This window comes from Mustela putorius, unplaced genomic scaffold, assembly GCF_011764305.1.
Source record: "Mustela putorius furo isolate JIRA1106 unplaced genomic scaffold, ASM1176430v1.1 tig00003932_pilon_pilon_pilon:0A:0A, whole genome shotgun sequence".
Classification (NCBI taxonomy): domain Eukaryota; kingdom Metazoa; phylum Chordata; class Mammalia; order Carnivora; family Mustelidae; genus Mustela; species Mustela putorius.
In genome coordinates this window covers 7,515,266-7,539,800 of record NW_025422077.1, presented here as the reverse complement: position 1 = coordinate 7,539,800, position 24,535 = coordinate 7,515,266, and the positions used below count along the sequence as shown (strand labels likewise).

The 24,535-nt window shown below is 39.5% G+C and overlaps 1 protein-coding gene across 3 annotated transcripts in view; it reads right to left on the bottom strand.

Annotated features, from left to right (window-relative positions):
* The window catches only part of PRIMPOL (primase and DNA directed polymerase), a 52,067-nt gene that overhangs the window by 27,244 nt on the left and 288 nt on the right, over positions 1-24,535 (bottom strand). For all 3 annotated transcript variants that reach the window (XM_004757723.3, XM_013058982.2, XM_004757722.3), the window contains exons 2-8: positions 23,554-23,630; positions 23,141-23,209; positions 20,513-20,642; positions 18,374-18,614; positions 10,405-10,502; positions 9,379-9,508; positions 2,710-2,857 (exon numbers count right to left, since the gene is read on the bottom strand). In XM_004757723.3, the coding sequence (XP_004757780.1) occupies positions 2,710-2,857; positions 9,379-9,508; positions 10,405-10,502; positions 18,374-18,553 (556 nt within the window). In that variant the 5' untranslated portion in view covers positions 18,554-18,614; positions 20,513-20,642; positions 23,141-23,209; positions 23,554-23,630. The remainder of the gene's footprint in view (positions 1-2,709; positions 2,858-9,378; positions 9,509-10,404; positions 10,503-18,373; positions 18,615-20,512; positions 20,643-23,140; positions 23,210-23,553; positions 23,631-24,535) is intronic.

Genomic DNA, 24,535 nt, shown 5'->3' with positions numbered 1-24,535 from the left:
ATCTGCAGCAGAGACTGCTAATTACCTGACAAATCTCTATTCCCTGCCCTTCCTAGCAACCAGTCTCGATGTTCAGCCTTCCGCTGGGAGCTGCAGAGCAGACTCAAGGAGTGAACAGGATGAAAGACGTGTCTTGCTTAAGACTGTGGCATGGGGATCTCGGAGCTAGAGCCTTCTTGGCAGTCTTCCACTCCCCACATCCTTACCAAATGCCTGCTTGTGTTTCATTGCTGTGGCACTATTATTGATAAAGACATTATTACGCGCTAAGCTCTGGAAATAAAAAGTGAATAAGAAACTGTCCCTGCCCTAAAGAAACATTAAGTGGAACTTAAGTAAAGAATACAAAACAACGACGACAACAGAAAAACTACCTCCGAAGTGCTGAATGCTTGGATGCCGGAAGTCCTGCGCTAGCTACAACCCAGATGAACCACCACCCTGAGTCTTAGGGACGGGACAGAAATGGCTGTTCATCTGATGATCTCCATACTGAGTCTTCACAGACCAGGTAACTGGGGTATGTCTTTTCAGAGAGCAGCACCCAAAAGTCCAAAGGCCCACGGACAATAGAAAATGTGGCCCTGGTGCAAGAAGACCTATTTTGTACCAGGACTGGCCCTTGTGGCTCTCATTTATGACTACAAGAGGCCCTTCAGTAACAATCATCAGGAAATTCTGAAAAACTAAAGGTTTATTACTTATAATACCTGCAAATTACACCGCCTACCTGGGGCCACACAGCACGCTCTCAGGGAGGGAGCGCAAGCACAGGTGGGGGCCTGGGCTCACGTCTTACTGGTGAATTTAAAACATAAGCAGGAATTTAAACCAAGGAAGAGAAAACAAGATGCCCAAAATGTGAGTTACTGAACTCAATCAAGATTTCTGAATCCGGGGTACCTGGGTGGCTCAGTGGGTTAAAGCCTGTGCCTTCAACTTAGGTCATGGTCTCGGGGTCCTGGGATCAAGCCCCGCATCAGCTGAGCCTCTGCTCAGCGGGGATCCTGCTTCCTCCTCTGTCTCTGCCTGCCTCTCTGACTACTTGGGATCTGTGTCTATCAAATAAATACTAAAATCTTTAAAAATATAAATTAAAAAAAAAAAAAAGATTTCTGAATCTGAAGAGCCTCAGTGGGTGGGGTGTGGCAGCCCACGTTTACTGAGACAGCAGTCTTGGAATAGATGCCTCAGCAATCGAAGCTTAAGTCAGGCAGTCGCATTACAACCAAACAAAACACTGGCAGGGTTTACACTACGAGGGTCAGGTGGTGTGAGAGGAGGCTAGCGCACGGCGGGCCTCTGCGCACACTAAGACATCTGGACATTTTCCCGAAGGCGACGAGCAGTCCCGGAAGGCTGTGAGGCACGTCGGCGGCACAATCAGATCTGTCCAGCCAGCTGACTGAATAAGGAGGCTGAGAGAAAACAGAGCTCAGAGAGGACACCAGCATTTCCACTCGGGCAGTTGGGCAGATGATGGATACTACTCACTGATTTACATATCACAGGAGAAAGGGCAAGGTTAGGGAGCAAATGAGGCATGTGGTCTAGGAATGCTGCGTTTGAAGTGTCTGTGTGGGAATGTTTAATAGGCAGTTGGCTGTATGGGTCCAGTACCGCGGACAATCTTGGCTGAAGGTGAAGATTTATGGCTCTGATGACCATCTATGTGTTGACTTGAGAGCGGATGATAATCAAGGTTATGGGGAGAGGGAACAGAGGGACAAGAAGAGATTCTACAATTATCAATATCTAAGGGATGAAAGACGGAAGGAATGTCCAATGATGCAACACAAAATAGGGAGAGAATAGGAGCCCCTCATACATAGCGAACTAGGTCACTGTGACCTAGCATTAGTTTAATTTAGCAATTAGGTTCCTGACTTCTATGCTAGTCCTTTAGTGACTATGTTCATGCCTTTTTCCCTAGGTACCCGCGAAACTATCACACAACTGTAGTTCTGAAATGCATTACCTATCACCTGCACTTTGGTTAGTTATCTGCCATTCAGAGCTAGAAATACTCGCTCTACTGCTGCTCCGATCAATAATCGGGATTGGGGCTTCTATTGAGACCTTGATTTTCAGTGTTTCCCATTCTGCCTACTTGTTCCCCCTCAGACGGACTCCATTTCCACACCGGGGCCTGCATCTCTCCATGTCCAGTACCAGACAAAGACTCTTGGACTTATATATGTGGACATTTTCCCAATCCTGAGGTTCAGTCTGGAGTAATAAACAATAAAAAAGCCTCTCCAGGTGTGGTTTGGAGCCCAAGCCCCAGTCCTCACAGTCTAAAAGCTAAGGCTAAGGCAAGGCTGAAGCGAAGGACAGAAACACGGCTCTGATGCACCACAGATAAGATCTGAACTGGGCCTCTCGTGCATTACCCAGACAACCTCTGCAATGTGTCCAGTTAGAGCAGAAACCCGTACCATGCAATGCGTGACCATCTCACAATCTCTAGCTGTTGGCAATAATGCCAAGGGCATCCTGAGGAGGTTAACAAGTCTAAAATGTGTCTAGAAGAGGAAGGTAGGTCTAGAACTAAAGGCAAATCCTGACGATGTGCAAAATCACATTTCATTACTTAGGATAGGGCAACAAACACAAAACCTGACAAATACTTACAAAACCTTAAGAGGAAAAGGAAAATATGAGGATTTTAACAGAATTCCATGACTTTTTAAAAAACAGTACACTTACCAACATGAATGTTATCTTTAAATGCCACATCACGAAGCTGAAATATTAGATGACGGCTAAATTTTTCATCAGTGCTGGAATCCAAGTTGAAAACATCTTCGGGTGAACAATTAACTCTGTATAGCTCTTGAAGTGCTTTACAAACATGCTAAAGACACAGGTAAAATGTAAGTAATTAGTATTTCAAATGGTTTTAAAATTTTTCCATGAGGAAATTCAAATATCTTGGTACAACTCTAACTCATTATTTATTTATTTATTTTTATTTTTTTTTAAAAAATTTTACTTATTTATTTGACAGACAGAGATCACAAGTAGGCAGAGAGGCAGGCACAGAGAGAGAGAGGGAAGCAGACTTCCTGCTGAGTAGAGAGCCCAATGTGGGGCTCAAACCCATGACACCGAGATCATGACCTGAGCCGAAGGTAGAGGCTTCAACCCACTGAGCCACCCAGGTGCCCCTCATTTTTTAATTTTATTATCTGAATATTTACAATGTAGCAATTTCACCAAATTACTGATACACAGAAATATACATCACATTTAAATTATCCCACATGTTCTGAGAGTCATAGACTCTCAGGAGTAAAGACGTCCTAAAATTCAAACAATTTATCTTATATATTAATCTCTTCCAAAATCACAATAAATATATTCCTTTTTAAGCATAGTAAATATATTTATTTTTAAGCATCATCTCTTCAAATATCATCTACGAGTTAAAAAGTCACTAATTCCATTTTTCATAGTTTTAGTTTTTGGAAGTTTCCTCAGACATACTGAGCCAAAATCTACCTCCAAAAATTCAGCCCTCTGGGGCGAGGTGCTACTGACACTGAAGGCAGTTATGCAGTATAAGAAGGCAGCAAGCCCAGGGGTAAGAGCATAGATTTGGTATCAGAAAGATCTAGGTTTGATTACTGGCTTTGCCACTTACCAGCTCTGTGTGACTTTGGTCAAGTCCAAACCTTACATTCCTTGACCGCAAAATGGGATTATAATCTGACCTAACTTCTGGGATTTAAGGAGTAAAAGACTAGATGAGTGTAAAAAGTTAGCACATTGCTTGGTATACGTCTCTGCTTAAAAGCATTAGCTGTGCAGCCACAAAACAAGTCACTTCTGAAACCTGTTTTCCCACTTGCATAATGAAGTTACTAAGAACTACCGTACATGGTTATCTTGAAATGAGCAAAAGGCTTATAAACTGCCAAGCACTTATACCGAACTTATACTTATTCATGTTATCTTTGTATCATCATAAAAACCCCTCCCACGCTCTCTGTAGTTGTCAATAAATTCTCACTTTCTCAGAAGCCTCCTCAATTTCCCTCTCTACATCCATTCCCCCTTCACACTCTGTCCCGATTATAGTTCTTACAGGGCTACAGTTTTATGTGAATTTGTGTGATTATTTTGACTTGGGTGTTCACTCCATTACAAAGGCCACCCCTCACCATCCATTCTTTACTGCTTCTGTGGAGACAGAATGCCGTCTACCTGGACACAAGGCCACCCAGCATAAAGACTGCACTTCCCAGACTCCCTGGCAGTAAGGTGTGGCCACGCGACCAAGTTCAGGCCAATGGGATATGAACAGAAGGAAAGCAGGTGATTTCCAAGTTAAACTCTTACGGGGGAGAGGCATGCCCGGTGATATGGGGGAAGTCACCATCTTCCACTGACAGGAAAGCAGACATTGTGGTCATGAGCCACTTGGACAGAGTACATAAAGGCAACATCTCAGGAAACAGCAAAGCAACAAGCCTGGTCTCTGGTGTAACGGAGCCATATCCAGATACTACATGAGGGAGAAATTAAGCTCTATCTTGTTTAAGTCCTGTTTTTTTTTTTTTTTAAGATTTTATTTATTTATTTGACAGAGATAACAAGTAGGCAGAGAGACTGGCAGAGAGAGAGGAGGAAGGAGGCTCCCCGCTGAGCAGAGAGCATGATGTGGAGCTTGATCCCAGAACCCTGGGATCATGACCTGAGCTGAAGGCAGAGGCTTTAACCCACTGAACCACCCAAGCGCCCCATAAGCCCCCTTTTTAAATTATGGTAACTAAAGTTACCCTAATTTGTTATTCCCATGAGACTATGAATTCTATGAAGGCAGAAGCTAGGTCTCTGTGGACTAACCCGTGGTCTTCCAAGTGCCTAAACACACTGACACTTACTAGAGGCTGAAACATTTGTGATCGAGGAATAAAGTCTGGTTTTATATTCTGGAGCTATACAGAATAAATGTACTGACTGCCTAGGTTAAACAAACAAACAAAAAGTAATCCTAATCATCTAAGTCAACTTTCCCAAGTTAAACTTTAAATAAAAATGTAGGACTGAGCCTGGGTGGCTCAGTGGGTTAAGCCTCTGCCTTTGGCTCAGGTCATGATCTCAGGGTCCTGGGATCGAGCCCCGCATTAGGTTCTCTGCTCAGCAGGGAGCCGGCTTCCTCCCTCCCTCTCTCTCTGCCTGCCTCTCTGCCTACTTGTGATCTCTCTCTGTCAAAAAGATAAATAAAATCTTAAAAAAAAAAAAAAGTTAGACATTTAAATATTAAAACTATATGATCCACAAGTTAGAAATATGATTATTTGAGCAATGTTACCTGTCAGTATAGTTCTATAAATGCACTAGCATCAGAGTCCATTCCATTTGGCAGAGGGGCTTGTTAAATTTCATCAGTTGTCATTGCCTCAAAGGATGATATGTTACCACTAGCTATTATATATTATCACTAGCTATTATTAGTCAGTTACTTCTTAACCATCTGTTAAGAGTTAATCTAATTTATGCCTCTTCACAGGGGGACTCAAAAGGAAAAGTACTTACTGGATTATACACTTGTTATACAAAGTAACCAATAAATGAAATCAATCTCCATGTAAATATATATGAAGATTATATTACCTAAAATAATCTTGGGGCAGCTGGGTGATACAGTTAATTAAGTGTCCCACTCTTGGTTCAGCTCAGCTCATGATTTCAGGGTCATGGGAAAGAGCACTCAGCTTTGCCTAAGATTCCCTCTCCTTCTGCTCCTCCCCCTGCTCATAGGGGCACACACACTGCTATACCCAGCAGGTAAGCCTAGTTGTGTAGACATTGCTACAAAAGACCACAACTAGATAAAGCAATCTCAAGAAAAAAGAACAGAGCTGGAGGTATCACACTTCCAGATTTCAAACTATACTACAAAGCTACAGTAATCAAAACAGTAAGTACTGACTCAAAAGTACACATATAAATCAAGGAAATAGAATAGAGAGCCCAGAAATAAACCCACAGTTAAATGGTCAGTTATTCTATGACCAAGAAGGAAAGAATATACAATGGATAAAAGACAATGTCTTCAATGAATAGTGCTGGGAAAACTGAACCGCTACATGAAAAACAATTCACTTTCTTACATCACGTACAAAAATAAACTCAAAATGGATTAAAGACCTAAACTGAAGACCTGAAACCATGAAACTCCTTGAAGACAATAAAGACAATAATCTCTTGCACATTTGTCTCAGCATTATTTTTTGGATCTGTCTCCTCAGTAAAGTGTAACAAAAGCAAAAATAAACAACTGGGACTGTATCAAACTAAAAGCTTTTGCACAGTGAAGAAAACCATCAACAAAACAAAAAGACAATCTACTGAGTGGGAAAAGATATTTACAAAAGATTTATCTGATAAGGGGTTGGGATTAATATCCAAAATATATAAAGAACTCCTAAAATTCAACAACAACAACAAAAAAATCTGATTTTTAAAATATGCAGAAAACTTGAATAGACCTTTTCCCAAAGAAGACATACAGATGACCAACAGACACATGAAGAAATGCTTAACATCACTGGTCATCACGGAAATGCAAGTGAAAACCACGACGAGGTATTACCTCACACAAGCCAGAATGGTGAATATCAAAAAGACAAGAAGTAACAAATGTTGGCAAGGATGTAGAGAAAGGGGAATCCTTGTGCGCTGTTGGTGGGAATGCGAGTTGTGTAGCCTCTATGGAAAACAGTCTGGAGATTTCTCAAAAAGTGAAAAACAGAAGTACCAAATGGTCCAACAATTCTATTTCCGGGGATTTACCCAAAGAATAAAACAGCAGTAATTCAAACAGACACATGCATTCCTAGGTTTATTGCAGCATTATTTCCAATAGCCAAGATATGGAAGACACCTGTGTCCACTGACAAATGAATGGAAAAAAAAGATGTGGTATATATACACACACTAAAATTACTCAGCCATGAAAAAGAGTAACATTTTGTCACTTGCCAGCACCGGTATTATGCTAAGTGAAATAAGTCAAACAGGGAAACTCAAATGCCACATGGTTTTACTTACCTGCATAATCTAAACAACAAAATAAACCAAAACAGACTCAAAAATCCAGAGAACAAAATGCAAATGCCAGAGGGGAAGAAGTAGGAGTATGGGCAAAATAGGTGAAGCAGATTAAGAGATACAAACTTGTGGTTATAAAATACATAAGTTACAGGGATGTATGCAAAACAATGTAAGCATTATAGTCATTAATATTATAATTAGCTTATATGGTAGCAAAAGGAAACTAGACTTAACATGATGAATCTTACATAATGTATATTAAGTGTTAAATTACTATGTTATAGCCCTGAAACTAATAAAATATTAAATGTCAACTATACTTCATAGTAAATAAATAAACCTAAGTAAAGGAGGGGGGAAGCCAAGAAAAAGCTAATATTACATGACTTTTTTTTATGTATTTGCATACATTTTTCAAAAAATTTAAAATTTAAAAAAGAGTGATTCAACATAATCAGCAGATACTCTTTATCAAAAACATTTTAAGATATATTCTTAAAGTTATAAAATGTGTCATCTATAGTTAACATCTAAGAGAAAAAAATTCAGGAGCGCCTCAGTGGCTCAGTCATTTGGGCGTCCGACTCTTGATTTTGGCTCAGGTCATGATCCCAGGGATTCTCTCTCTCCCTCTGTCCCTCCCCCAACTCACATGTGCATACACTATCTCTCTAAAAAGAAAAAGAAAAACAAAAATTAAGGGGTGCCTGGGAGGCTCAGTCAGTTAGACATCCAACTTTTGATTTCAGCCCAGGTCGTGATGTCAGAGTCATGGGATCGAGCCCCACATCTGGCTCTGTGCTCAGCGTGGAGTTAACTTGGGATTCTCTCTCTCCCTCTGCCCCTCCCCTGGCTCGCTCATTTTCTCTCTCAAAATAAAAAATAAAATAAAAGAAAAACTTTAATAAGTTTTTAAAAAAGAAAGAAAATAAACTAATCAATAAATGTTAATACTACTTTGAGCCCAAATAATAGCCAATATAAGTTTAATAACACTTAATATAATAAAATCTTAAAAAAGATCTTATAAGAAAACATTAATAGACTTCTGTTGAGCTAGCCCATATTACTCCTTTTGTTAGTAACTTCCCAGTTGACACCGCTAAACCAAAAATACATACTGGAATGACAGTATTTTCTTTTTGTTAAAAACAACAATAACTGTACTTCTAGATCATGTTTTACCAATATTATAGGACCTAGGAGTTTTAAGTTTTTCTAGACCTTAGACTTCTCCTTTATGATGGTGTAAGACAGAATAATTTCCAAAATTCCTCCCAGCACAAAAATTAGGACATAATTTTTAATTCTTGAAAATTCAGCTCAGTAACCAATTTTTACAGTAAAAATTACTTTCCCTAACTTTTATCAGTCAGCTACTTGCAATAGAGATAATATATAATTTAAAAACAAAGTTTCTGAACTGCCACCTTTCTCAAGTGTTTTTTTTTTCTTAAAGATTTTTTAAAAAAATATTTTAATTATTTATTTGACAGAGAGAGACACAGTGAGAGAGGAAACACAAGCAGAGGAGTGGGAGAGGGAGAACAGGTTTCCTCTGAGCAGGGAGCCTGATGCAGGGCTGGATCTCAGGACCCTGGGATCATGACCCAAGCTGAAGGCAGATGCTTAACTGACTGAGCCCCCAGGTGCCCCTCTTTGCTAGGACTTTCTTTTTTTTTCTTTTGTTTTTGTTTTTTTTTTAAAGATTTTATGTATTTATTTGACAGAGAGAGATCATAAGAAGGCAGAGAGGCAGGCAGAGAGCGAGGAGGAAGCAGGCTCCCTGCTGAGCAGAGAGCCCAACTCGGGGTTCGATCTCAGGACTCTGGGATCACGACCTGCGTTGAAGGCAGAGGCTTAACCCACTGAGCCACCCAGATACCCCTTTCTTAAAGATTTTATTTGAAAGAGAGATTGAGAGAGAGAGAGCATGTGAGGGGAGAGGTCAGAGGGAGAAGCAGACGCCCCACAGAACAGGGAGCCTGATGTGGGACTCGATGCCGGGACTCCAGGATCATGACCTGAGCTGAAGGCAGTTGCTTAACCAACTATGCCACCCAGGTGCCCCTCTCAAGTCTATTTTTAATAGATATACTAATATTACAATATATATGGACCTAAATTGAATCTCTGACCATTTTAGAAATTTACTCAGAAAAGTCATATTAAGAAATGAAAATTCAAGAGGAAAAGGAAAAGGAGGTGAAACACAAAACCCAAATATTAAACAGGCTGCATCCACTTAATTAATGAATACGTGAATGAAAAGATATACAGATATAAGGAGAAAAACCTGAGTTTGTAATTTACCTCAATGAGTAATGCAACCATCTTTTTTCCATCAGCTTCTGGATTGGCAAGTTTGTTAAATTCCAAATCAAAATAAAGCTTGCACACAGCATTTTCAGGAATGACTTCATAGCAGTGTAAGAGATTTTTCCTGAATTAAATAGTTCAAGATTGTTAGGTTTCTGTCTTATACCTTTTGAATCATGGTAGTTGATCCTGTATCTCAAGATACTGGACTAACTGTGATTTAATGACAACTATGGCATAATGAAGACATGACAAAATGAACAATTGCTCCCCTGTGGGTTTAAGGATCATCATAATATTAAGAGCTTCTGTCAAAGAAGATGTAACAATCATATTTGGTCACATTATTTGCCTTGAAAATATGGTCAACCTCATGCTGTTATTTATTCACAGATAATTTTGACATTGTATGATCCTTCTTTACTCTTGTGTCATGACAGAACAAATCTTGTCTGAGAAAAAGAACTCTCTTTCTCGAACTGGAATCCCAGGATCACATGTATTCTTGGGATTGGATAAGCTTTTTATGAGAATTCTTAAGTTTTGTATTTTCTTTAGGAAAACAGTATTTGAAAAACTGGCTAGAAACATATTCTGAATCACCTGACTTCAAAAGCTTTCAGTTCTCACATGTGGGTCAAGAGATAGGACTTTAACACAGGTTAATAAAAATAGATACTGCCTCGGTAAATGAATGATGACTTGGGCTAAGTGAAATCCAGATGGCATCCTATGGAAGAAAAAGTTTGTAATTTGAACAAAAAGTGATGGGGGAATTGTGTCATCACATGCACAAGAACTCACAACACACCCACGATTGCCCCTGACTTTTCTCCCAGCACCTGGTAAGATCATTTAGTGCTGCTAGGACACGGAAGCTCCAGGGTTCAATTTTACGGATAAAGGAATAATCAAATGTGGGATGGAGATTCACAACAGTTAATTAAGCCAGCATTAATTTCACCAACATTACTAGATGAAGGAAATGTAACTTTAACATGTTGTCCTTGACAGACTTACCGGGATTTATAATAAAACCAAAGTTGAGCATAGGTTGTCACCAGGTAAATACGCTGTCCATTGCCCACTTTGTATTCCAAAGCAAATACGTGAACATCCTTTATGAGAGCAAAAATAATAGTAGAAAAATTTATAAAAGCAGAAATCGAAAAACAACTGTAGCTAGTCAATATTCATGAATTTTATCAAATTTTGGAAAACTGGAATTTGAGCATCTTTATTTCTAAAAAAAGAAAAATAATTATTGTGACTATGCCAATCAAAATCTAATTATATTTATTTTTATTCACTTAAGTAATACATGTTCAAGGCAGAAACCATTCAAACACCAGACCAAAAAGAGAAAAAAAAAAAGAGAGAAAAATCATTTTTCAATCACTCTAGCTTGACTTCCTATTATAGCTTCACTTTCTAGTTTATGAACTTAAACTTATTTCTTTTAAAGACTTATTTATTGGGGCGCCAGGGTGGCTCTGCCTTCAGATGAGCCTCTGCCTTTGGCTCAGGTTAAGATCTCAGAGTCCTGGGTTCGAGTCCCGCATCAGGCTCTCTGCTCAGCAGGGAGCCTGCTTCTCCCTCTCTCTCTGCCTACCTCTCTACCTACTTGTGATCTCTGTCAAATAAATAAATAAAATCTTAAAAAAAAAAAGACTTATTTATTCATTTTAAAGAGAGAGACAGCACACATGCATTAGGGGGAGAGGCACAGGTAGAGAGAATCTCAAACAGACTCTGTGCTAAGTGAGGTGCCTGACATGGGGCTTGATCTCACAACACCAAGACCTGAGTCAAAACCAAGAGTCTGAGGCTCAGTTGACTGGGCCACACATTTAAAACTTATTTTTTGAAACAACCTAAATGTTACTATAAATGACTAAGGCTAGGGGTACCTGGGTGGCTCAGTTGGTTAAGTAACTGCCTTCAGCTCAGGTCATGATCTTGGAGTCTTGGGATCGAGGCCCACCATCGGGGTCCCTCCTCAGTGGGAAGTCTGCTTCTCCCTCTGACCTCTTCCCTCTCATGTTCCTTCTCTCTCATTCTCTCTCTCTCTCAAATAAATAAATAAAATCCAAAAAAAAATGACTTAGACTAAAATTAATAAGTTCTCTAGTACATATAAAAACATGTGGACAAATTTTTTAAATTTTTAAAATGTTTTAAATACTTGCAAGTTAATATTAAAAGCTTAAGATTTAAAATGTTTACCTTTAACAAGTATAAGACTATAAATAGTCTTTTCTGAGACACTTTTTTTAAGGTTAATGGCTGTGGCACTTGATATAACCATTTGCATTTGTTGCCCCAAAGAGTTTCTTCTATTAAAGGGATACACAAGTTCTTTTCTTTCCACTTAGTTAATGGCAGCTGTTAAGCCTATCAAGGAAATAAAACTTCCATTTTCAGAAATGAGATTTCAATTAGAGACTAAATTACTGACATTAAAACAATCCTCCTGAGATAAATTTTATAGTTGGTAATTGTTAACTTTAGTAATCATACTAGTTCAAATGAACCTGTCAGGATTTTAATTTCCAATACTTGAATTGGGTTTACACAAAATGAATACAAAGGCTGTTATTTCTTAAAACTATTTTTTAACATTTTATTTATTTATCTGAGAGAGGGAAAGAGAGAGAGAAAGAGCATGTTTGTGCATAAGAGCAGGGGGAGGGGCAGAGGGAGTAGACTCCCTGCTGAGCAGGAAGCCTGCCATGGGGTTCAATTCCAGGACCTTGGGATCCAATCACAGAACCCTGCGATCATGACCTGAGCTAAAGGCAGACACTTATCCGACAGAACCACCCAGGTGTCCCTATTTCCTAAACTCTTCTGATGAGATCTGAGTTAGCTTCCCTTTACAAGGGAACAAACGGTCTTCATCCTAAAAAATTTTAAGCACACTGAGTTTTTATATAGTATCAGTGATCAGAATCACAATACATTTATGCTTGACTTCACATATGCACCTTTTCATACTTTATATTCCCCTCAGTGCCAAATAAATGATGTGCAGAACACATTTGTTTATTTCTGAGCATCAGACCATTTGCAAGGGTAGCAACCAGCAACCACTCCTTAATCCCACTTACCTGATAAGTAGGAAATTACTATTATAAATCCACTCTATTATTCCAAAGCACAAAAGGAGAGCATAGAAAGTTAAATACCTGTTTGCTTTGGTGGTATGATTTAAGACCCAGGGTTTATGAACTCTACACTATATTATTTGACACATTTTATTTTCTTATTACTTCAGTTCCATTTTTCTTCCTCATTTCATCCTTCAAATTTTCATACTCCACTCATTCATTTCCTCGCATTTTTGTGGGTATTGTTTTAGTTCTCCACTAAAATCTAGTCATTCTATTATTTTTCAGTCCATGGATGTGGACTCTAAGCATGACTTCTTTTATTCATTCTTTTGTTTTGTTTTTAAATTTATTTATTTGATATATATAGAGATAGTACAAGCAAGGGGAACAGCAGGCAGAGGGAGAGGGAGAAGCAGACTCCCCACTGAGCAGGGAGCCCACCCTGGGCTGGATTCCAGAACCCTGGGATCATGACCTGAGCTAAAGGCAGATGTGTAACTGACTGAGCCACCCAGGCCCCTCAGCATATCTTCTTTTAAATATCATTATGTGGGCGTAGGACAAAAAGGCTGAATAGGAGGATGCTGAGTTCACCTCCCATGGACACACTGAAGTAATTGCCACAAGTAAGGCAACTTGCTCTGAAAGCAGTCAAAGACCAGCAGAATAGATCCTCCACAGCTTAAGACAAAAGACATGAAAACAAGGCCACATCAAGAAAGGTAAGAGGAGGGGCGCCTGGGTGGCACAGTGGATTAAGCTGCTGCCTTCGGCTCAGGTCACGATCTCAGTGTCCTGGGATCGAGCCCCGCATCGGGCTCTTTGCTCAGCGGGAGCCTGCTTCTCTCTCTCTCTCTCTGCCTGACTCTCCGCCGACTTGTGATCTCTCTCTCTGTCAAATAAATAAATAAAATCTTAAAAAAAAAAAAAAAAAGATTTTAAAGAAAGGTAAGAGGAAAAAAAAAAAAAAGAAGGGTAAGAGGAGCTAAAGCAAAAATAGGAATCAAACCTTGGTATGGAGAACCACAAGCAGGACAGTTAGCACAGGCACAGAAGTCCTCCCTGAAGAGAAAAAGGATCAAACCCCACATCAGGCTCCTGCATGGGTGCCTAAAGCAGGAGAACTGAGAACAAGTCCCCATTCCCTATTATGTCTGGTTAAGAAAATCACCAGGTCAAATACACTAGTGTAAACCAGAGCAGATTAGAGGATGCAGATTGTGGAAAGGACCCAAACTGAACACTGAACAGAAAAGGAAATGAATAAAATAACCATAGTTTAAGGAACCTCTGGGACACATCAAGGGCACAAACATTCACATTATAGAAGCCCCAGAAGGAGAAAAGAGAAAGAGGGAGAAAACTTAATTGAAGCAATGATAGCCTAAAACTTCCCTAACCTGGGGAAGGAAAAAAGAAAAAACAGCTCTAAGAAGCAAAGAGAGCCCAAACAAGATGAATCCAAGGAAGTGCACACTCAGAAACATGATAACTAAATGTCAAAATTTAAAGACAGACTATTCAAAGCAGTAAGAGAAAAGCAACCAGGTACATATAAGGGAACACCCACAGATTATAGGCGCATTTTTTTAGCAAAAACTAGGCAGGTCAGAAGAGGATGACATGATTTAAGTACAGAAAGAAACCAACCTATGTCCAAGAATACTTTACCCAATAAGATTACCATTCAGAAATGAAGGAGAGATAGAGTTTCCAGACAAAATTTAAAAGAGTTCATCACCACTAAACTGGCTTTCCAACAACTGTTAAAAGGAATTCTTTATGTGGAAGAGAAAAGAACATAACTAGAAGAAAATTATGACAGGAAAAAAATTTCACTTATCAAAGAAAACATACAGTAAAAGTAGATCAATCACTATAAAGCCAGCATGACGGTCAAAGGACAAAAGTAGTTAAGTATTGACATAAATTAGTTAAGGGATATGTAAAATAAATAGATGTAAAATATAGCATCATATACTTAAACACGGAGGTAGAAAGTAAAAATGTAGCACTTTTATAATGTGTTGGAACATCAGCAACCACCAACTTTATAGACTGCTATATACATAAGATGCTATACATGAACCTCATGGTAACTATACACCAAAAACCTGTAACAGATACACAAAAAATAAAGAGAGAGGAACCCAGATGTAACACTAAAGAAAGTCATCAATCTCTCCCTGATATGAGGAAGTTGATATGAGGAAGGAAAGAATAAATGAAACAAGATGGGATCAGGAGGGAGATAAACCATAAGACTCTTAATCTCACAAAACAAACTGAGGGTTGCTGCGGGGAGAGGGGTAAGGAGAGGGTGGTTGGGTTATGGACATTGGGGAGGGTATGTGCTATGGTGAGTGCTATGAAGTGTGTAAACCTGGCGATTCACAGACCTGTACCCCTGGGGTTAATAATACATTATATGTTAATAATAAATAAATAAATAAATAAAAGAAAGTCATCAATCACAAGGAAAGACAGCAAGAAGGAAAAAAACGAGGACTACACAAACAACCAGAAAACAATAAACAAAATGTCAATAGGTACATATATATCAATAATCACTTTAAATGTAAATGGACTAAACGATCCAATCAAATGACAAAGTGTGACTGAATGGATAAAAAAGCCAACCCCATCTATATGCTGCCCACAAAAGACTTTGGACTGAGACATATAAACTGAAAAAGAAGGGATAGAAAAAGATATTCCATGCAAATGCAAACAAACAACAAAAAAAGGTGGAGTAGCAGTACTTATATCAGATGAAATATATTTAAAATCTGTAAAAAGAGACAAAGAAAGGCATGACATAAGGGCTCCTGGGTGGCTCAATCAGTTGAGCATCAAACACTTGATTTCAGCTCAGGTCATGATCTCAGGGTCCTGGGATCAAGCCCCTTGTTGGACTCTGTACTCAGCAGGAAGTCTGCTTCAGATTCTCTCCCTCTGCCCCTCTCCCACTTTGCATGCTCTCTACTAAATAAATAAATATTTTTTAAAAAAGAAAGAAATAGCATGACATAGTGATGAAGGGATCAATCTAACAAGAGGATAAAACAATTGTAAATGTCTATGTAGCCAACAGAGCAGCACCTAAATATATAAAGCAAGTATTAATAGACAAAGAGGGAGAAAGTGACAGTAATACAATAATAGTAGGGTAATTTAACACCCCACGTACATAAATGGATAGATCCTTCCGACAGAAAATCAATAAAGTGTATTGGCTTTGAAAGACACATTAGACCACATGCATTTAATAGATTATAAAGAACATCTCATCCCCAAACAGAAGAAAATATTCTTTTTCAAGTGCACATGGAAAATTCTCCAAGATAGATCACATGTTAAGCTACCAAACAAGGCTCAATAAATTTAAAAGGACTAAAATCCTATCAAGCATCTGTTCTAACAATATGAAATAAGAAATCAATTACAAGAAAAAAACTGGAAATAACAAACACATGGAGAACAAACAACATGTTACTAACAGTGGGTCAGAGGGGTCAATGGTGTCAATGAGGAAATCAAAGAGGAAGTAAAATACACCTGGACACAAGAGAAAATGGACACGCAATAGCTGGGACACAGCAAAAGCAGTTCTAAGAGGGAAGTTTATAGCAATATAGTCCTACTTCAAGAAACAAGAAAAATCTCCAAAAAAGCAATTTAAACTTCTACGTAAAGGAACTAGCAAAATAAGAACAAACAAAGCCCCAAATTAGAAGGAAGAAAATAGTAAAGATCAGAGTGGAAATAAATGAAATAAAGACTAAAAAGATAATTGAAAAGATCAATGGAATTAGAAGCTGCTTCTTTGAAAAGATAAACAAAATTAATATAGCCAGACTCATCAAGAATAAAAAAGAAAGGGGCACCTGGGTGGCTCAGTGGGTTAACCCTCTGCCTTCGGCTCAGGTAATGGTCCCAGAGTCCTGGGATCGAGCCCTGCATTGGGCTCTCTGCTTGGCAGGGAGCCTGCTTCCTCCTCTCTCTCTGCCTGCCTCTCTGCCTACTTATGATCTTTGTCTGTCAAATAAATAAATAAAATCTTGGGGGGGGGGAAGAATAAAAAAAGGAAGACACAAAAATAAAATCAGAGGGGCACCTGGGTAGCTGAGTGGGTTAAAGCCTCTGCTTTCGGCTCAGGTCATGATCCCAGGGTCCTGGGATCCAGTCCCGCCTCAGGCTCTCTGCTCAGCGGGAAGCCTGCTTCCTCCTCTCTCTCTGCCTGCCTCTGTGCCTACTTGTGATCTCTGTCTGTCAAATAAATAAGTAAAACCCTTAAAAAAAATCAGAAATAAAAGAGAATTTACAACTGACATCCACAAAAATACAAAGATTTATAAGAGACTACTATAAGAAAATATATGCCAACAACTTATACAACCTAGAAGAAATGGATAAAGACTGAATCAGGAAGAAATAGAATGTCTGTACAGATAGATTACTAGTAATGAAAGTGAATCAGTAAACAAAAACTTCCCAAAAAACAAAAGTCCAGGACCAGATGGCTAGACAAATGAATTCTATCAAATATTTAATAAAGAGTTCTCAAACTATTCCAAAATAAGAAGTAGGAACCTTTCCCCCCTACGAATGCTTCTGAATTTGTTTTACAAGGCCACCAGCATTACCCTCAAACCAAAATGGACAAAGACACTACCATTACCCCTGATGAGCACAGATGCAAAAAATCTTCAACAAAATATACGCAAACCTAACACAATACATTAAAAGGATCATTTACCATGATCAAACGGGGTTTATTCCAGGGGTGCAAGAATGGTTCTATATCCACAAATCAGCATCTACAGCACTTTAATAAAATGAAGGATAAAGATCAGATGATCATCTCAATAGATGCAGAAAAAGCATTTGACTCAATTTAACATTCGATAAAACTATCAACAAGGGGAATACAGAGGAAACACGCCTCAACATAGTAAAGACCATGAATGACAAACCCACAGTCAACATCAGACCCCAAAATGGAAAGATGCCCATTCTTCCCACTTTTACTCAATATAGTAGTAGAAATCCTAATCACAGCAATCAGACAAGTAAAAGAAAGAAGAAAAAAAGCCATCCAAATTGGTAAGGAAGAAGTAAAACATACAGATGGCCAACAGACCAACAGACACATCAAGAAATGCTCAACCTTACTAATCATCAGGGAAATGCAAATCAAATCAAATCAAATGATTTTGATGGCTAGTATCACACCAGTCAGAATGGCTAATATCAAAAAAATAAGACATGGGGCACCTAGGTAACTCAGCTGGTTAAGCGTCTGACTCTTGTCAGCTCAGATCATGATCTTGGGGTCCTGGGATCGAGCCTTGTGTCAGACTCAGTGTTCAGTGGGGAGTTGGTTTGAGGATTCTCTCTCTCCCTCTCTCCCTATTCCTCCTCCAGCCCGCTCTCTCTAAAATAAATAAATAAATAAATCTTAAAAAAAGAAAAAAAGAAAAAAATAAGACAGGAAATAACACTGTTGGTAAGGATTTGGAGAAAAGGAAACACTTATGCACCACTGGTGGGAATGTAAGTTGGTATAGCCTTTATGGCAACCAGAATGGAGTTTCCTCAGAAAAAATTAAAAATAGAAACACCCGGGCGCCTGGGTGGCTCAGTGGTTTAAAGCCTCTGCCTTCGGCTCAGGTCATGATCCCAGGGTCCTGGGATTGAGCCCCGAGTCAGGCTCTCTGCTCAGCGGGGAGCCTTCTTCCTCCTCTCTCTCTGCCTGCCTCTCTGCCTGCTTGTGATCTCTGTCTGTCAAATAAATAAATAAAATCTTAAAAAAAAAAATCCTAAGTTATAGTAGCTTCAAAAAAAAAAAAAAGAGGTAGAGATAAGAAAATTACCTCTTTACAGCTTTTAACAAAATTAAAAGCCTGATTTTGCCGATGGAATAGTTTCCAAATGGAGGGTGGTTCTTCTAGCTTGGACAATCTTGGTCTGTATACCGAGGGCAACGGTTTCTTCTCATAACGAGATGCTCGTTCTTCAATTTGCTTCAGTTTTGCTTCCCATTTTCTCTCCATTGGTTTAGAAGTTACAGGGAAATTAAATCCTAACCCATGTAAGATTTCTGTCAATTTAGCACTAAAACAAAGACATAATTTCTTTCTTTAGAATATATTTTTTTGGTAAAATGTCAAAAACCATTTCCTTACACATACACATATACATACACACACACATACATATAGTTATATAGCTATATATAATACACAATTTATATTACATATATTCTATATTATATAGAATATATAATACACAATATATATACTATGTATATAAATGTACTATGTACATATATAGTTTTGCATGAAGTTTTAATGTGAAATAGGAATGGGGCTAGTTACCAGATAGCTTTAGATCTTGGCTCTTCTATCTAATAGTGCTATGATTTTAGAAGTACCCTAAGCCTTAACTGCAAAATGGGGATCAATGTCATCCTGAACACTTTATGTAATTATCATGAGGATAAATGTGACAGGATGTAAGAAAACGTTTTGTAAATTACAAAGCCTCAGGTAAACATAAATGGTTTGTGTATCATTATGGTTTTTATTATAACCAGTTTATTGCATCAAGCATTATCTATCTTGCCCAAGTGGAGCTACTATATTGGCTATCACTTTTGTGCTATTTCTTAGTACAGAGTTTGTTTTCAGACACTACTGTGCAGTTCCCTTTTCTTCTGTTTCTATCCATTGTTCTTCTTTTCTCCCAAAACAGTGGTTAGTTGGGAGAACAATTCAGTGTATAAATGGAACTGCAATATTGGTTAGTCTTGGTTTAGAATGTCCATGTTAATCATAAGCAGGTTTAGAGATAGGACTATACATATTTTTAACCTATGTCTGTTAATTTCATGACTGTATTAAAGTAGCAGTCTTTTAATCCCTGTTTATTAATGACATGTGTTTTTTATTTACACACCATGCTTCCATGTTAGCCATGCCAAGGTAAGGGGGCCAGAAAATACTTTTATGATTTGGGATTATGGTTTACTTACCAAAAAAGGATAGGCTTTTAGAAGGGGGGAAGAGCCTGCATCGTAGGTAAGTAATGGCCACAAAACCTGCCATTCCTCCCTCGAAGAGATGCTATCTAAGCCCACTCACGTACTCTTTACTTGGCCACATGACTTGCTTTGGTCAATGTCACATCAACAAATGTGAAGCAAACTGAGGTATAGTAAGTGCTTGTGCACTGGATTTGTCCTGAGACCAAGACTGTCCTCAGACTGTCATGCTAGAACTCCAGTCTCACAGAAGATAAAAGGACATGTGGACAAGAACCAAGTTACCTCAGCTAACAGCCAACACCAACTACCGATGCATGGAATTCAGACATTCTGGACCATCCAGACATCTGAATTCAATGCCTAAGTAAGCCTGAGTGAGTTCAGGTAAGATCTGCCAAAGACCACCCCAGTCAACCCACAGAACTGAAAGAAAAAATGAATTTTTTTTTAAGATTATTTATTTATTTATTTGACAGGTAGAGATCACAAGTAGGCAGAGAGAGAGAGGAGGAAGCAGGCTCCCCACTGAGCAGAGAGCCCGATGCAGGGCTCGATCCCAGGACCCTGAGATCATGACCTGAGCTAAAGGCAGAGGCTTAACCCACTGAGCCACCCAGGCACCCCAAAATGAACTATTTTTAAGCCAAGAAGTTTTGGTCTGGCTTTTTATACAGAAGTCGGTAACTGTGAGGCACCTGGGTTAAGCCTCTGCCTTCGGCTCAGGTCATGATCTCAGGGCCCTGTCTCTCTCTGCCTGCCTCTCTGCGTACTTGTGATCTCTGTCAAATAAATAAATAAAATCTTAAAAAAAAAAAAAAAAGAAATCGATAACTGAGGTAGTTTCCCTTTTCATTAGTATCATCTTCACTAATAAAATAATTTATCTATGTAGAAAGCACATATATTCATTTTTTAAGGTGAAATAACAACATATACTAAAGCATTCGAGGGAAAAATTCCTATTTACCTCTGGCAATGCCGTTTCAGTACTTGTGCTTATCGAATCAATAAATACTCTCTTGAATTCTTGCAGAAAATTTTGCAACACAAACTCAATGGCAAATGATATATTCCCGGAAAGGAAAAGGAGGTTCATCCTAAAAGATTGAGAGGATACAGTATCATGACACTGTTAGATTTCACATTGGACTTCAAACATGTCAGACCTAAGAAAGATTACTCTCTCAATTATACGTGATCCACATGAAAATTATAAATTATAAACCAAGAAACAAACACAATTCTAAAGGTATCAATATAAACTTCATACCAGACATGCCTAGGAACAGGATATAATTTCACTGGATGGAAGAGCTGGAAAATTTTTAATGAAACGGCTTTTTTCAATGCAAAATGACATAGGACTCCAGACTGCTAGATCCTGAGTATTTGGTTTATTTTAATCTGCTTCGCATACTGATAAAAATCCTCCACATTCTGACAACCTAAGTGAGAAACTGACTTTCTTCTATGAAATGTATTAACTTTTAATAAAGCACAATGATTACTTAATGAAGAAATAAATACGGGGGCACCTGGGTGGTTCAGCGTCTGCCTTCGGCTCAGATCATGACCCCAGGGCCCTGGGATCAAGCCCTACATATTGGGCTCTCTGCTCAGCAGGAAGCCTGCTTCTCCCTCTCCCACTCCCCCTGCTTGTGTTCCCTCTCTCGCTGTCTCTCTCTGTGTCAAATAAATAAAATCTTAAAAAAAAAATTAACACAATGCAATTAGATAGGATTTATAGCTCTAGTATCTTATCAGTATAACTGACAGAATAACCATGTGGATGTTCACACTTAGTGACATGGACATCCAGAAAACTTTTGATTTGGTAAAAATACTGATATACCATGGGAAGGAAGCCATACATGAAAGTCAGGGAGACACAGTGGAAAACCAGTCTGACGCTTCCTGGACCAAAGAAACCACAATGACAACAAAGGAAAAAGAAGAATTCAATATATGTTATGCTCTCATGTTGTCTGAACAGTTCAAAAATGTTAACAGCTGGGGCGCCTGGGTGGCTCAGTGGGTTGGGCCGCTGCCTTCGGCTCGGGTCATGGTCTCGGAATCCTGGGATCGAATCCCACATCGGGCTCTCTGCTCGGCAGGGAGCCTGCTTCCTCCTCTCTCTCTCTGCCTGCCTCTCTGCCTACTTGTGATCTCTGTCAAACAAATAAATAAAATCTTTAAAAAAAAAAAAATGAGAGAGTCCTTCCACTTCTCCCCACTCTCTCCCTTATAAAAAAAAAAAATGTTAACAGCTGGGTTGAGGGTCAGAAGACAGCTGGGGGCTGGACTACTGAAGCAGGAGTGCTGAATGACCTAAGAAAAAGGAAATGGAGACGAGAAAGGCATCTGGCATTCTGGTTTTGGACTATCATATTCCTCATCCCTATCCCTTGGGATGAGAAATATGTCACCATTTTGGAAATGCTTTTAATTCCTGGTGGGGAAGGACTGTTGTCCTTCTTTTATATAACTGTACATCAAAAACCCCTTTGCACACAGGAGCTGTTAACTATTTTTGGTAAATTTCCAAGTTCCAAAGAAAAATATTTGTTGTTAACAAAAAGAAAAGAAAGAAAGAAAAATAGTTGTTGTTTTTTTAAAATAGTAGGTTTAAGAACTCTATTGTTTATTTCTTCACAATGCACCACAATGTTAGTTAATTTCTTTCCTTCCTTTTCTTTTTCTTTTCTCGTTCTTCCTTCCTTACTTTCTTAAATTAAACTCCATGTCCAATGTGGGGCTTGAACTCACACCAAAGGATCAAGAATCATGGGCTCTACCTACTCAGCCAACCAGGTGCCCCCCTTCCCCACCTGCCCACGGTGTTATTTCTTAACACTGCATTCAATCATGGTCCATACTGACTTTACAACTAAAGGTGGTCAGGCTAGAAAAAAGATTGGCTTAGTCCTTTTATAGGAACTGTAGTGGGAGAAGAGGCAGAGAGAAGGAGGTAGAGCGATGACACAGACAGCCAACCTCAGTAGCCCTGGTTTCCCTAGGTTTATGCCTAGATATGCCCAGCTCAGATACCTGATGGCCTGAACCTCAGGAACAGCTGTAGTAGATGGCCCATGCTTCATGATTCCTGGCCTCTAGGGAAAACTTCCTTCCTCTTTTGTCTATCACAAGTCAACCCTTGTTCCCTCTGTCCTGAGAACAGATTTATCAGTATTTTGTGCTTTCTGGAATGTATGTTCCAGTTTCAATATTTAGTTGTGTTCTGGCATTTGACAATAGTTTCTTTTTCTTTTTCTTTTTTTTTTATTTTATTTGAGAGAAAGTGAAAGAGAGGTCACGGAGGAAGAGGGAGAGGCAGACTCTAAGCTGAGCGGAGAGCCAGATGTGGGGCTCGATCCCAGGACCCCAGGATCACAACCTGAGCCGACGGCAGACACTCTACCGACTGAGCCACCCCAGTGCCCCTGGCAATATTTTCTTAACATAATCCTTAATGGCCTCTTGGAATACATTTATACTATTTCTCCCACTGCTGGAATATTCATAATAAAGTATGTGATTAAAATTCACTTATAATAATATTGCTACTTAAGAGTACATTCCAAATTAGTACATTCACCTTTTCCACTTTGGTCATTTTGCCTCTCAATGCTTGAACAGAAGTAACTCATAATTTCCCAAAAATCTCCTGTAAGGGATAAGAAAACATACAATGACCTATTGTTCTTTTCCAGTTCCCCCTTTCTACCATCCCCACAGGATCCCCATCCAAACAGCCTCTCTGCCACACTAGTCACCCTTAAAACCTGACTTGTAACTTTCCATAGCGACCCTAATTAATGATTCAGAAAATCACTCAATTCACACTTCAGTTTACCCCCAAGAAGTCCAAACTCCCTCGAGAATCTAGACCAAATTGTAAGCCACTTTACAGTCTCCCCAGAATCGAAACCACTTAATCATTTTATTTCTTATGGTTCAGCGAGGATCACATCCTGTCCCTGACCCAGTACCACCACCTATTTCTCTTACCTGGAAGGCCTTGCCTGCTTTTCTCAAATTCTTCCTCTTCGAGGCCCAGATCAAAGTCCACCACCTCTGCGACAATTCTGTGAAAAGAAATTACTGACTTCAGTCAGAAGACGCTGCCTCTAGCCAACCCTTTTACTATAATGAAGTCTCAACTAGACTGATTAGTACAATCTACAGGAAAACAGAAAACCGCTGCTGCTGCCTTCACTGAAGTATCGTTTTGGTAAGAGAGCTTAGCACTGGAAGGGGTGTGGGCACCCCAGCGGGGTGACAGGGCGTGTGCGACCACACTCCCTATGAAGAACTGTGCCCGAAACCACTGGTAGGGTTCGGAGAGGGTCCTGGTCTCCAGTTTTACTGCAGCAGAAAAAGCGCCTGCCGAACACTGGTCCTCTCTCAATTTGGGAGGGATGAAGAAAGGCCCAGGTGTTCTCGAGATGCAAATCGAACTCAGGTAATTCTGCTTTCGTTAAGCGCAAATGAGTTAACTCTCTTAAACCCGCGTGGGGATTGGGATTCGGACCTCCAGGAGTTGTTGGAAGGAGAAAAATAAGAAAATGTACTGCGAAAAAGGTACTGAGCACTTCAAAGGGCTGCTGTACATCTATAAGGCATATATATATATATACACACACACACACACGCACACACACGACGTCTATTTATGGGCAGACTACACCCCTGACGTACACCCGGACAGGCAGAAATGCTGGGGGCAGGCTAGCTGCTAACGTGGGGTCCCCGACTTCGAAGGATGTCCTGACCCTCCCGAAGCTGGATGCAGAATTTGGTGCTCGATTGTATTGATAACACTCTGCGAAAACGACGCATTGTTTGCATCAGGGTCTGAACACAGCTCGTGAACCAGAACAGGCGGGGAAATACTGAGCGCAGGGAAGGAGGACTGAGGGGCAGGGAACTGGGGGGTGAGCGAAGGAAAGGCCTCGGCACCACAGGGGAAGTACAGAGGACCAGCGCGGGT